Source organism: Molossus molossus, unplaced genomic scaffold (assembly GCF_014108415.1).
Source record: "Molossus molossus isolate mMolMol1 unplaced genomic scaffold, mMolMol1.p scaffold_m16_p_5, whole genome shotgun sequence".
NCBI classification, from domain to species: domain Eukaryota; kingdom Metazoa; phylum Chordata; class Mammalia; order Chiroptera; family Molossidae; genus Molossus; species Molossus molossus.
The window spans coordinates 45,818,324-45,832,753 of NW_023425388.1; the positions used below are offsets into that span (position 1 = coordinate 45,818,324).

The 14,430-nt window shown below is 35.6% G+C and overlaps 2 protein-coding genes across 2 annotated transcripts in view; one reads left to right on the top strand and one right to left on the bottom strand.

Annotated features, from left to right (window-relative positions):
* Positions 1-364: 364 nt before the first annotated feature.
* On the top strand, positions 365-10,128 carry TTC14 (tetratricopeptide repeat domain 14). The gene is made up of 12 exons (XM_036243463.1): positions 365-681; positions 1,151-1,275; positions 1,380-1,579; positions 2,316-2,400; positions 2,554-2,683; positions 2,985-3,140; positions 3,624-3,695; positions 4,098-4,217; positions 4,322-4,444; positions 6,149-6,266; positions 7,180-7,289; positions 8,783-10,128. Exons 1-12 carry the CDS (start codon positions 521-523, stop codon positions 9,702-9,704), a joined length of 2,322 nt encoding a protein of 773 aa, XP_036099356.1. The 5' UTR covers positions 365-520; the 3' UTR covers positions 9,705-10,128.
* A 3,046-nt stretch (positions 10,129-13,174) lies between these two features.
* The window catches only part of CCDC39 (coiled-coil domain containing 39), a 52,647-nt gene continuing 51,391 nt past the window's right edge, over positions 13,175-14,430 (bottom strand). The window contains exon 20 of the mRNA XM_036243417.1: positions 13,175-13,392. Coding sequence (XP_036099310.1) covers positions 13,239-13,392 — 154 coding nt within the window. The 3' untranslated portion in view covers positions 13,175-13,238. The remainder of the gene's footprint in view (positions 13,393-14,430) is intronic.

The window sequence follows — 14,430 nt, forward strand, 5'->3', positions numbered from 1 at the left end:
CCCTTTGGCCTATCAGCGGCGTCCCACGCCGGCCGTTTTGGTGTGGTTATGCCCGAGACGGAGGTGGCGATTTCTCCAGCGAGCACTGGGAGGGAAGAACCTTGGTAACTCGTTTGGGGTTCTCGCCTGTTTGGGGCAGCTGCACTTACGCGTCTCGCTAAATTGAAGGATGAGTTGTTATTTACCCTAGATTAGAGCTCGGGCCGTTGCAATCTAAGGACACCACGGACATTTTAAAAAGTAAACTTCTCACACGCGTCACTACCTCGCAGCCACAGTCAGCCCTTAGCTCAGGAACTGCTTAGCCCAATCCTTCCGGCCTCCGTAGTCTCGCTCGATTTCGCGAGACCCGCGCTTGGGCGCTGACGCCCGGGCGGCTCGGGAATACTTCCGGAAGGCAACACCGAGCGCCCGCGATGTGAGCTTCCGGAGGCTTGCAGGGTGCTTGCTCAGCCCCCGGGGCCACCTTGCTACCGAGTGGGCTCGGAACCGGGGACTAGGCGTCCTGAAATCTCTAACCATGGACCGGGACCTTCTGCGGCAGTCGCTGAATTACCACGGGCCGTCTTTGCTGTCCCTGCTCCGTAGCGAGCAGCAGGACAATCCGCACTTCCGGAGCCTCCTGGGATCGGCAGCCGAGCCTGCCCGGGGCCCGCCGCCCCAGCAGCCGGCACCGGGCAGGTAATGAGTCCGCGGCGCTGCTGCGAACCGGGGAGGGGACCCAGCTCGGGGCTGCAGTACCGCAGCCGGGCGATGAGTGCAGGAGGAGCGGAGCGTGGCCGTGAGCACGTGAAGACGGGCGCTAGGAAGGGCTGGGTGGGAGGTGCGCCTTCCTGAGGGCGGGCGGTGCGGGATGCGGCCGAACTTTCCCTGGTAATTGCCCAGCGGAGGCGCGGGTGCTTTAGCGGAAGTTCCTTGGGCTTTCGCATCTGGGCCCGCGGGCGTCACTTTTTAAGTGTCCCTGCCCTTCACCCTCAGGCTGGCGAGTGAGGAAATCTCTGGTTAAAACTTTTGCTCCGAGGATGTACGGGCTGGACTTCAGGATGAACTAGTTTGGGCGATGAAAGCCATGAGCAAGCAGAAGCTTGGACGTACTGAAAGGCTTGGCAAATAAACCAGTTTTCATACATTTTATTTTATCTTATTTTAGAAAAGAGAAGAGAATCGATAACATTGAAATACAAAAATTCATTTCCAAAAAAGCAGATCTGCTCTTTGCACTTTCGTGGAAATCAGATGTACCTGCGACTTCTGAAGTTAATGAAGACAATGAAGGTGAGTTGAGTCTTAAAACCTTTTGATTGTGGTTAGTTTAACAATACTTCAGCTAAAGCAGAGCACAAAACTATGGCCAGTAATTTTGTTAATAATTTTTTCAGATCCTTATGCAGTCATGCCACCTTTAGAGCAATTCATGGAAATACCTAGTATGGATCGCAGAGAGCTATTTTTCCGAGATATTGAGCGTGGAGATATAGTGATTGGAAGAATTAGTTCCATTCGAGAATTTGGGTTTTTCATGGTGTTGATTTGTTTAGGCAGTGGCATCATGAGAGATATATCCCACTTGGAAATCACAGTAAGTTCATCACTTTTCAGTTATTTGATTGCTTCTGTTTTGATAATCATCTCAGTGTAAGAATTAAGTCTGCATCCAGTTGTGCTTAAGTGTGCCCTGCTGACAGTTTTGAGAATTAAATATTTTAACTGAAGAAAAATAAGGTACCTTTTTCTTTTAAAAAATTACTAGCAGCAATAGACTTACTCCTCCATTTCTAGCTTTAGGAGTGTTTTGGTCTCCTTGGTTGGCAGGGGTGAAAAGAGGTATCAGTGGGTATGATCAGATTGATTGGCATTTGGGGCTTTTTCGAGCTGGACGTGTCCTTATTTAATATTTGGTGGCATTGAATACTTGCATGTGAATAACTTAGAAATAAATTGTTGGCCTATTTATATCTTTGTAGTAATTGAATGTGATTTGTACCTTATAAGATACTTTGTCTGAGATGAATAGTCCTGAATTTGAAATGATGTGTCACTTTGAAAGGTTTGATATTTGCTGTCTATGAAGGCAGATGAAAAGGAAGAAAAGCAGAAGGTATCACAGACTGGATTTGATAACAGACATAAACTTTGGAGAGTTCACATTTCATTTTCATTGGAATTCTCATACTTACTGGACAAAATTTTATTTCATTTTTAACAAAAATATCTTTTGGTTCTATCATCTATACTTATCTTTGGTTACTAAAACTAATTGCAGATTTCACGAGATTTGTTTTTGAACTGAATCAAAAAAACACTTCTCATTGCAGGCTCTTTGTCCATTAAGAGATGTGCCTTCTCACAGTAACCATGGGGATCCTTTATCTTATTACCAAACTGGTGATATCATTCGAGGTGATCCATTTTATTATATTAATTAATAACCATTGTCAGATTTTTGGTTTTTAAAATGTAGTTTAATAAGAATAGTGTTTTTTGTGTTTGGTTTTTTTGGGGGGGAAGTTGCATTTCCTTGTTAATCAGCTTAGTTTTCTTATTTTTTTTAAGCTGGAATCAAGGATATTGACAGATATCATGAAAAGCTTGCAGTATCTCTATATAGCTCATCTCTTCCACCACACCTATCTGGTATTAAGTTAGGTGTAATTAGTTCTGAAGAGCTTCCTTTGTACTACAGGTAATTATCCACATTATTTCAACAACAGTTAATTGCAAAACAGTTTTTTGACTAAAAAAAAATAGCAAATTTTGTCCAACTTCTGACAACAAAGTAGAATTTTAATTTCTCTTATTTCAAAGTATGTTCATTATATTTTTATAACCCTTAAATTTCTTCAAACTTGGTGAACCAAATCATGATATTGCCACACCTTCATTGCCATAACAAAATTATGGTGTGAGTATTTAAAGTCCAGGTGATAATGATATTTCTTAAACAGAAATGGGACATACTAATTATGTTATTTTTTTTTTTTAAGGAGGAGTGTTGAACTAAATAGCAATTCTTTGGAATCGTATGAAAGTATCATGCAAAGTTCTTTGGGATTTGCTAATCCAGGAGTAGTTGAATTCCTTCTAGGAAAACTAGGAATAGATGAAGCTAACCCACCATCTTTAATGAGAGGCCTACAAAGGTATAGTAAATCACTGTTACTCTATTAAGGGGTAAGGTGAATGGTACTGAGCTCAAAAGCTGCATAACTAAGGGACATATTCAACTATACTAAGCCTGCCCGGCCGGTGTGGCTCAGTGGTTGAACATTGACCTATGCATCAAGTATACTAAGCCTAATGGCAGCAATATGACAAAGGTTGAATGAACTAGGTGATCCTGTCTCCTTCTGGAACTAAGTCTCTTACCAGTGATTGTATAACATGTGATCAAATAGAGAAAGAATTAGAAAATTTGTAGGAATGTTGTATATACGCTAAGGAAAAGTCACATTATTCTTAAAATAATAGTTATTCCTGAGAATTCAGGAATTTTTTTTTGTAAATGGAATACAAATTTCTGGCTTGGGATTTACTTTTTCACTGTTGAGTTTTTATTATCTGTCAGAGTAAACTATAGTTATGAAAAAGTATTTATATGGTTTGACTTTTATTTTCTTTAATAGCAAAAATTTCTCTGAAGACGATTTTGCTTCTGCATTAAGAAAGAAACAGTCTGCATCTTGGGCTTTAAAATGGTATGAAGACTTTGTCTTTCAGCAATTGCATTGTCTAGCCTGAAAGGTTAGGGCAAGACAAGAATTCTTATGTCATCATTAAGACCAAATTTATTTATAAATGAATTAAAGGGAGTTTTTGACATTAGCCTTGTAGTTGTAAATGGAGTTATGCTATAAACTTAACAGACTTAAGTTTTAGGCAACATTATAATTTTTTTTCAAAAAGAATTAGTATATTGATGTCTGGAATTCCTAAAATTTGTTACAAAACTTCCAAAGGCAGAATGCTTTTAGGTATATAGAGAGTATGGAAGAGTAAATATTAGCCAAATTAGATTTTCTTTATAATTTTATATGTGTTAACATTATGTTTGGATAGTCTGTGAAATGTTTGTGATGCTTTACCAAATGTCTTTTTAGCGTGAAGGTTGGAGTTGATTATTTTAAGGTTGGGCGCCACGTGGATGCCATGAATGAATACAATAAGGCTCTGGAAATAGACAAACAAAATGTGGAAGCTTTGGTAGCTCGTGGAGCATTGTAAGTGGATCACAGGTTTTAAGGAATATTTACAAGGTGAATATGTAGAAGATTTATGAGTAGCCCACAAGATAAATTCTTCTAATTTTGTTTTATATTTCTAGATATGCAACAAAGGGAAGTCTGAACAAAGCAATAGAAGATTTTGAGCTTGCATTGGAAAACTGTCCAACTCATAGGAATGCAAGAAAATACCTCTGCCAGACACTTGTAGAAAGAGGAGGACAGTAAGTGTCAGATTTTGTTCAGTAGTACAGATCTAATGTTCAGCCAACTGCTATAAAATCTTGAACTTAATGTAAGGAAGTAGCATCTTTAACTCAATTCAGAACACTCTTAGTTTTGATTTTGGTTAAAAGACCTACTTTAAAAAGTAGGTTTTTAAAGTACAGTCTTCTTTAAATTTTGTAGTAATTTCTTCCTTGTTACTGTTGTTCTAATTGGAGATATTTTAGTGACTTGAGTTTGTTGTTCTGAATGTCTGTTCTCATTACAAAGAGATATAAAGGTATAAGGAATTAGGTAAATATCCTTTTCCTGGACATATACTAGAAATTTTAATAGAGAGGAATTTAATTTCTAATTCATTCTATCGGTTTAGTAGAAAAATGTCAGAAATATGAATTTAGCACTCCTGTTGTTAATTATGAATAAGATTTCACTGTTATATTCAGTTTATTGCTCTAGTCTGCCTAGTGAAATGCACAAACTCAGAATAAGTGGAAAAGTAAATCATTAAGAACAAATCCTATAACTTAAGTTATTCTCCTAAGATAACTTATGTAGTACCTTGCATAGTAATTGTATTGTAACTCTTTAATGACTAATAGACTGGTCTAATTTATAATATATTTTGAAGGAACATAATATTTTAAATATGAGTACTATATAAACAGCCTGCTTTAATAATTAAAAACCAGTTTATAATTAATATCATCTTTTTGCTGTTAATTTTTAAAAATAGAATTTTCTCTTTTATGAATTTGTCTGATCATTCCAGTTTGTATAATCATACCAGAATTCCAACTTGAAATTTTGCAGTATTTGTTTTTAACTCATACAAACTTCTACTTGGACCCAAGTGATTGGAGCAGCTTTTTACTTTCTTACTAGGTAGATAGCTGGTACCTACTTAGATGGGTTGTCTTTTTGCCATGCAGTGGTGTCAATACCACCTACCTAGTTACCTAAGCCATAAATGTTGATCAAAGATGATTCCTGTTTTTACTTTGGAGTTTATTTTGGTTTTCAAATTGAGATAGAATTGACATAAAACATTATATTACTTTCAGGTGTACAACATAATGGTTTAATGTACAGGGTAGAGCAAAAGTAGGTTTACAGTTGTGAGTACATGAACTACAGAATTTATTCTTGTATTATTATTTATTATCTTTTATTCTAACGACTGTAAACCTAATTTTGCTCTGCCTTGTATGTTTATGTTGCAAAGTGATCACCACAATAAGTCTGGTTAACATTCTTTGCCACGCATAATTACAAATTATTTTTTTATTGTGGTGAGAACTATTGAGATTTCTCTTAGCAGCTTTTATATATACAATACTATACAACTATACTCACTATGCTGTACATTACATTTTCAACTTATTTATTTTTATAACTGAAAGTTTTCAGTTTTTGACCACTTTCATCCATTTTACTCACCCTCTACCCCCGCCTCTGGCAACCACCATTCTGTTCCCTATATCTGAGTTTGGTTTGGTTTGGTTTTGTTTTAATATGGTTTTACATGGTCTCTTTCCCAAAGAAGTAGTAGTAAAAAGCTTGGTTTAGGTATTGTTCAATTTGGAAAATAATTTATTAAACACAGTTTTTCCTAATAAGTTCTCTCAGATAAGCCTCTGACCTGTATGTATATTTGAGGACTTTGTTTTTACAAAAAAGCCAAATCTTCCTCTCAAATTTAGGTTAGAAGAAGAAGAAAAATTTTTAAATGCTGAAAGTTACTATAAGAAAGCTTTGGATTTGGATGAGACATTTAAAGATGCAGAGGATGCTTTGCAGAAGCTTCATAAATATATGCAGGTGATTCTTTATTTCCTCTTAGAAATTTAGTGATATTTGAAATTAATGCCAAAAGTTAACTTTCTTCTATGGAAAACTATTCTAGATTATTTAAGGCATTATGAAAAGTTTCTTTTTAGATACAACTTTTCCTAATTGGGTTTGACATTGCTCCTTTTTTATTTGTAGTACTCAAAAGTAAAAATAGCCATATGAGAAAATTCTGATTCCCTAAATTTGGTACATGGTTTTGAGTACTATCCTTGTAGTGAACTTTCCTGGTGGTTACAGAATTCAGTGATGTTACTATAATTGAGCTAATTCTAAAAATATTTTTGAGAGATGTTTTAAACTGTCTTTTCCTGTAATACTGATGATGATGTTTTCTCATGCATTTTCTTCTGAATTGGACCATTGCTGCTGTGTCTGTGACATCTGGTGCTGCTCATCCCCATCCTCAAACTGGAAAATGATTTCTTATGTAATCATGCATCCAACTGGGCTGTGCTATTTTTTAAATGGTTTGTATTTGAACATGGTGATCCCCCCCTCAATTACCTTAATGGAATTTATTTGAATTTTATTTATATAATCTGTTTCCTGTTTAAATTTTTCAATTTTTTAAAATAATAATTATTTATTTTTTCCCTTTCTTGCGCTCTGGGTTATGGGTACCAATGCAATGGCTTCCCTTTTTCTCATGGAATACCAACTGCAATATGGTCCTCAATACTGTTCTGGCTATTCCAATGATTAATGCCAAACACCTGTATGGTTAATTTTTATATGTTAAAAATACTTGTTTAATGCTGGATATGTGGTGATTTGGGTATATATGGCATTTGGTTTCTGGTGGGGGTGGTTTTTTAAAACTGGGTTTTACATATTCTGCTATTTTTAATGTGTGGTTTTTTTGATATCTGGGTTCTAAAAGAAATCTTTGGAATTAAGAGAAAAACAAGCTGAAAAAGAAGAAAAGCAGAAAACAAAGAAAATAGAAACAAGTGCAGAAAAGTTGCGTAAGCTCTTAAAAGAGGAGAAAAGGTAAACTGTAACATTCAGTATTCTTTAACTTAAAGCAACTACTGAGTTGAACCACGGTGCCATATGGAGGCAAAGTAAGTAAAAATATAAAAGTATTTCAAGTCATAATCGGTTATTCTTAACAATTACAAGTACCATAAATTTTTCTGTGAGAGATCAAGGAAAGTAGAATTCTAAGGCTAGAAATCTGGGAGGAAAAAGGAATTTCAGACCTGTTTCCAAACATCTCCCATCTCAAACAGTGTGGTTCTTGACCTAGCAACTGCTTCATGCTGATACCCATATGATCAGTCACGCATCTCTCAGGTGACAAAGGAGAGAACGTACGAGTATGAGTCGGTGTACTACTAAACTTCACATTGTTAACATCTCAGGAAATTGTGCTACGAATATTTTCATTTTGTTGTTTTTGCTTTTGTTGCTGATTATTATTAAATTTTTTATTTCCTTTTAAATTTTCATTTACATTTCATGTCTTTTTTATTTTTAAAGTGTTTATAAATTAAACAGTACATTAGATATGTACTGTATATAAGAAAGATTAAAACAGAATCATTGGGTAGTCTGGAACAGATTAACTCAGTTTACATTATTTCTGATAAAATGAAAAAGTGATTTGGTTTTTGATTTTTTTTATCCTCGACATTTTTTCATTTTTTGTTCAGATAGAATGGGAGGGAGAAAGAGAGAGAGAGAAACATCAATGTGAAAGGGACACATTGAGTGGTTGTCACCCGCACGACCCAACCAGGGCCGGGGACAAACTGCAACCGAGGTACGCGCCCTTAGCGGGATCCGAACCCGGGTCTCTCTGGACCGCATTCCAATGCTCTAACCGCTGAGCCAAACCGGCCAGGGCAGTGATTTGGTTTTTGAACAGTCTTCTGGAATGAATTAAGTTCCAAGATCCATGGTTCTACTGTAATGTTATGTTAATTATCGTATTTTAGGGAGAAGTATTTTAGAAATAGAGTTGTTGGTCTCAACAGGGGGCAGTTTTTTCCTGGTTGTCATACTGGAGGAATGTTACTGGCATCTAGTGAACAGAGAATGGGGTGCTGTTAGACATCCTACATTAATGTTGTAGGACCCCCCTCCATGCCACACTACCACCCTGTACTCCCAACAAAATGTCAACAGTGCTGAGGTGGAGAGATTATCTATGTTCTAGAGATAGCCAGATATAAAATTTTAATTTTCTCCTTTATGTGTTCTGCTGGTCTTGTTTTTTAAGGTAATGTTGGAAATGTCACTGTGTCTAGCAGAAATGGATTTGCTTAGAGTGACAACTATCTACACAAGTATTTTTCCCCCAAAAGTAGTGCTTGATGGTAAAATTGGATCTTACAGTAACTAAGATTACTATAATAATTGCTTATCTAAGCCACAGCTTTTAGGAAATCATTAAGGGAAACAAAATAGAACTAAAAACTCTATGGATAATTAAGAAACATTTTTGTATGTAACATCTGATGAATGAACTACTTTTTTAGGCTAAAGAAGAAAAGAAGAAAATCAACTTCTTCCTCTTCAAGTGTTTCTTCTGGTGATGAATCAGTTTCTTCTTCTTCATCTTCTTCCTCTTCTGGTCACAAAAGGCATAAGAAACATAAGAGAAACCGTTCAGAGTCTTCTCGAAGTTCTAAAAGGCATTCAGCTAAGGCATCCTCAAATCAGATAGATCAGGATAGGAAAGATGAGTACTTCCCAGTTCCAGCTAATACTTCAGCATCTTTTCTTAACCAAAGACAAGAAGTGGAAAAACTACTGGAAAAGCAAGATAGGGTACCATATCAAAAGAAACAGGTAAAAGAGAAAGATAGGTGCCCTCTCTCTTCATCTTCACTTGAAATTCCGGATGATTTTGGAGGTAGGTCTGAAGATTCAAGAGACTTTTATAATAGCTATAAAACTCAGGCAGGTAGTAGCAAAACAGAAAAGCCATATAAATATGAAAGACATTTTTCCAGTAGAAGAGATTCCTCAGATTCCTTCTCTAGGAATCCAGAAGACAAGTTAAAAAGTTGTGGTTATAGAAAATGTGAAAAAGATGCAGAGGGAAGAAAAGAGCACTATAGAAAGTGGGAGCCAGGTTCCATGAGGTATTCCACTTCACCAGCTGGCTCTGACCACTCTTCTAAGTCCGTCGAAAAACATAAAAAATGTAGTTATTCTGGATCACGTGATTTCAGTAGACATGAGCAAAGATGTCAATTAAGTAAAAATCATAGAGAATATGAAAGAGAATATAATTATGAGGAGGATATTAAAACAGAGGTTTCAGAAAGAGATGAAGTAAATAGCAAAGAGCATTCAGAAAGTGTAGTTAAAAAAAATTTACCTCAAAATTTACTCAATATATTTAATCAGATAGCTGCATTTGAAAAAGAAAAAGGAAATAAGCAAAAAAATTAATGTGCCAAGGGAATCAGCACTATGTAGCCTATTTACTAAAGGCTGTCAAAAGTTTTTGGGTCTTTTAGTTATAACAGCCCAGTGCAGAAATCTCTGCTCCTAAAGTTATCTTATTTGTAGAGATTGCAGAAAGCAAATGCTTTTTAGCTATTCTCAAACTATATTTTGTTTCAGTTGTAGGTGCCCATTCATAGCTTGATTTGTAGGCTTTCATAAATTATGTATAGTATTTCTTACTCTGATGATTTAAACTTCACTTAAAGATAATTCTCAAAGTATTGTTCATTGTATTATGGTGTATGAGAATTCCTGGGGTCTCCCTTATCCTGTTTGAGAGAAAATTAAATTTGTGTATTGAACACTTGGATTGTTTTCATCAAAAATTATTTCTTTTTTCTGTTAAAAGCCCTCGGCTTTTGAAAGAGATACATTTAAATGTTCTGTAAGTACTATTTTATATTTATCATTTGTTTAAATATTAAATTTTTATATAACTTGTTTTAAAATGGTAGACAGATTATCTGTCTTATCTAATTGGCCTCTAAAACCTGAGTCAATAAAAAAACACTTGTATACCAGCTTAACAAGTATCTTAGGAATAAAGCCATGAAATTAAATAGGGGCCTGTTTTCCTTATTTCTTTTTTTCTGTCTATCTACCTACCTACCTACCTGCCTTATTGCTTAGCAGTATAGCCCTAAGAAATTTTTTAACTTTCAATATTGGCAAGACTTTGGAGACTGCATTTCAGGCAAGAATAGATAAGAATAGAAGAGAATCCTCTAGAAAAGTATACTATAAATCTGATTTTTTTCTAGAAAGAAAGAAAATGAGGAAACTAGTATTGCAGATGTTCCGTTTGGAAAACAATGGGCATGTTCTTAAATAGTGTAGAGCTGGCCTACAATCCTGCTTTTTTTCCTTGACACTACCTCTCCCCTGACGTTTCCCCTGATGCCTCTTTTCTCAGGTTCTGAATAAATTACTAGGCCAACAGAGCCTGTTACTCAGAATAAATTCCAGCAACTAGAGCTGAAGAAGGGGCCCAGGTTGCAAATATCCTCCCCATTTAATTGTAAACAGTATAGTGTATTAGGGAGATAAAGATAGGACTAATTGGTGTTGCATTTATAATAGCCTTTAGAATCTTTCCAATTTAAGATTCTAGACACTGCAAATGGTAATGGGCCTTTAAGACTGTCACTCATGATGACACCAGATGGGTGGGTTGGGGGAATAGATGAGTGTCCACCTACAAAGGTCTAAGAATTAATGAGGAGATAGACATCAGTCCTTGTTCTATCTCACCATTCTTGCCAACAGTAAAATACCAAAACTTTAAGTATAATTGGGTGTGTGCTATTTGTGACTTTTAGGTTTTAGTGATGGGAGCTTAATGATTAGCAAAAACTAGTTTTGCAGTGGAACAGAAAGAAACAGATCAAACACAATAGGTTGTAGCAGGAGGAATTAGTCATGTGGGCATTAGTCTTTACACCAAGAAACTCAAAAGTCTTGTTCTTTTTCTGTATTCAGAGCTCCAGTCTCACTCCATAGTGGTGTTTTTAAAGGTTGAAAAACTTTTTTATATAGCCCTTGACTTTTAGGAATTCTAGTACAGCTTTAGAATTTTACATACACCATTTTTATGTAATAAAATTTTTTTGAGCATCACTAGCAACCAGACTAATTTCCCAAAGCATCTTTGTGGCTTAATGTGACATTCAGGTACCAAAAAAATCAGGATAGTACTTATACAACAGCCTGCTTGAATTTAGAAATTTCATCTTCCCCAGAGCTGCTTTACTGGGATATAGTAAACTTAGGCAGAGTACACATTCCAATTTCTAAGGATATGTTTGAGAAACCCATCACAGAAAAAAACAAAATGGGATATACTTAACAAGAATCCCTAGTGATATCTTCATTTTTTTTCCCTTAACATGTCTATAGTTTGTACATACCAGGCTGGGCCTTGGATTCCTTACAACACGTGGACGTAAGATAACTCCAGATGTGGAGATGAGGTTGATTGCTTGTCTCATCATTTAGCATTATTACACTGAAGTTAGAACTGTTACTTTATTTAACAGTTAAATGTAGACTTCTATGCTGGCAGAGAGCCTAACCATTCCACAAATACTGTGCTAGGTTCTGGGTGGTAGCTCAATAATGACTGTGCAGTTCCCACATGTCAGGCCATGTGCATTTTGTATAAATTATCTGATTATTTTGGTAAACGTTTGATATAGGTAACTCTTACTGTCCCTGTATTACAAATGAAAAAAGCATAGAGAACTAACTTTCCCAAGGTCACAGAGCTAGTAAGATAAAATCCCTGTCTTCATAGAACAGTATGTAATATTTAAGTTCAAAGTAATATAGGACAAAGGAAAACTTACAAAGCAACTACAAGATGAATCCGTTTTTAGATCCTATAAATGCTCATGCATCAGCCAGAGCTTAATACCGCTCCTGCCTTTCAGAAGGAACTACAAATGACAGTTCTAAACAATGACAATTGCCATAAATTATCAAATATTTTTTCCAAAGTTTGAAGGAGACAATACTTGTTGAAGCACTTACATTCTAATACATTTATTTGAAAACCAGTACTCATACTCCACAGGATTCCAAGAGTTCAAAGTGCTGGGGAAATGTAATGAAGTATTAACTGAAATAACATTCTATATCTGGTGGTCTGCCTTCTCTAAGTTTATAGAATTTCTATTCAAATCATACCTAGCTTTCTTTACATTGTTTATTAAATTAAGAAAATTTTGAAAATACATTCTTATTCTTTATGTATGGTTGTCTGTCTTGAGAGCACAATCTTTGAGGTGCTTGACTTCTTTCAGGATCAGAGTAGAGTGATCCCTAAAAATTTGAGCTGCATTTTTATTGATGTATATTGTTCCTCTTTCCCATCAATAGTTTTCTCGGGGGGAGGGGGTGAAGGTAATACAGTTTTTTGGTTTAAAAATTTTAAGTTATACCAAAGAAGAAACTAACAGATTTCTCCCCCAAAAGTCTGGGAAGTTTATTTCTTTGAACAGAGTAAATTTATCAGGATCTTCTAGGGTAAATGAGAATTTTAGTAATGTTATAAACTTTTTTTGAATCTTTAAAAATTTCTTCCTGAAAGATTCTGAGTGTAGTTGCATGGCTAGTGTGAAAAAATGAAGTGAACTATTTTCTATTATAACAGACAAAAATAACAGTAAAAACATATAATTTTCCCTATGACTGTATAACATGTAGCCTTAAAATCAGGTATGACTACTTTCCTTCACTGTGCAGAAGAAAATAGGAAAAGGGATAAGAAAATTAAACATTTCTTTGGCTTGACTATTTTTTTAACTACCAGTTTTTACATTTCCACTGGATAAAATTTGGTCATTGCCTAACACGATTTCAGTAGAACTCTATATATCATTATACAGCACCCAGAAGCATAGACTGGAATTTACTATTTTAAAAGTGAAATTTTTGTTATTTGTGTTTATAATTTGTTCAAAAGAGAGATTAAAATGTTTACTTGCTGCTCCTTTTGCTTTTACTATTACTGGAGCTACTGCTAGTACTAGTTGGCCTAAAAGTGCTGCCAGGTGAAGAGGAGGGCGGGAAGGTTAGCTCTAGTACTTTGATCGAAGTCTGAGAAGTAGAAGTACTTGTACTCCCAGATGACCTAGAAGAAAAAAACATTCAATTTAATTCAAAATTTATATTTTAATAGAAACCCCCTCATTAATAATGAAAGATACCATAATCCCACAAGTAATTAGAGCAAAAAGTACCTAATGTTAATAATACAATAATAAATTTTGAAGTGTGACCATTATTATCAAGAAACTTTTTTTTTTTTTTAAAGGAAAAGAACAGTAATGAACCATAATAGTTTCCAACCAGTAGAAAAATACTTTAACAAATATGACTGTAAGAAAAATGTTTTTGGCTAATTAATTTAGAGAGAGTCATTAAACATTAAAGATTTGCAAAATTCATTAAGCATGAAAGGCAACAAAAGGGGCATGGGGACTTGGGTGCTGGCAAAGTGATTAAAGTGATAGGTTAGAGAAGAGAAGAGAGTGAGAGACCTGTTCACAGGGGAAAAATGTGGATCATTTGAAAATCATTACTAGCCATACAATTCTGAAATGCTAAGTTAAAAAATATATGTTGGCCCTGGCCAGGTTGCTCAGTTGGTTGAAGTGTGATCTCCTACACCAAACAGTCACGGGTTCGATTCCCGGTCAGGGCACATACCTAGGTTGTGGGTTTGATTCCTGGTCGGGGTGCATATGGGAGGCAACCAGTCGATGTTTCTCTCTTTCCCTTTCTCTCTAAAATCAATAAACATATCCTCGGATATATATATATAATGTCTTATGATAGTACAGGGATGTCCAAGTGGCTGCCCACCATGTTTATGTAGAAACAGTTCTTTTTATCTTTTAGGCCATTCCTTTGTCTTTGTGAAATCCCTACATTGCCTAATGAAAACTAAGTGGCCACTGAAGGTAATAAATTGGGAATTTTAAAATTAGGATAGTTAATTTTTATTTTGTCAGCAAAGCACAAGAGTATTCATTGAACATCCCTGATGATAGTTTTAATCATAAAAATTACACTCTATGTCTCTACATTTAACTTGCCTTTTTATGGTTAAAAATCCCCACCACCCCCCCCAAGGTTGATCATGCTAGATATACTCTAAAATTTCCCC

Coding starts and splice junctions, on each gene's coding strand:
- TTC14 (XM_036243463.1), top strand. CDS start 521: ATGGACCGGGACCTTCTGCGGCAGTCGCTGAATTACCACGGGCCGTCT. Junction 1,276..1,379: donor AGTTAATGAAGACAATGAAG/GTGAGTTGAGTC, acceptor TAATTTTTTCAG/ATCCTTATGCAGTCATGCCA. Junction 3,696..4,097: donor GCATCTTGGGCTTTAAAATG/GTATGAAGACTT, acceptor ATGTCTTTTTAG/CGTGAAGGTTGGAGTTGATT.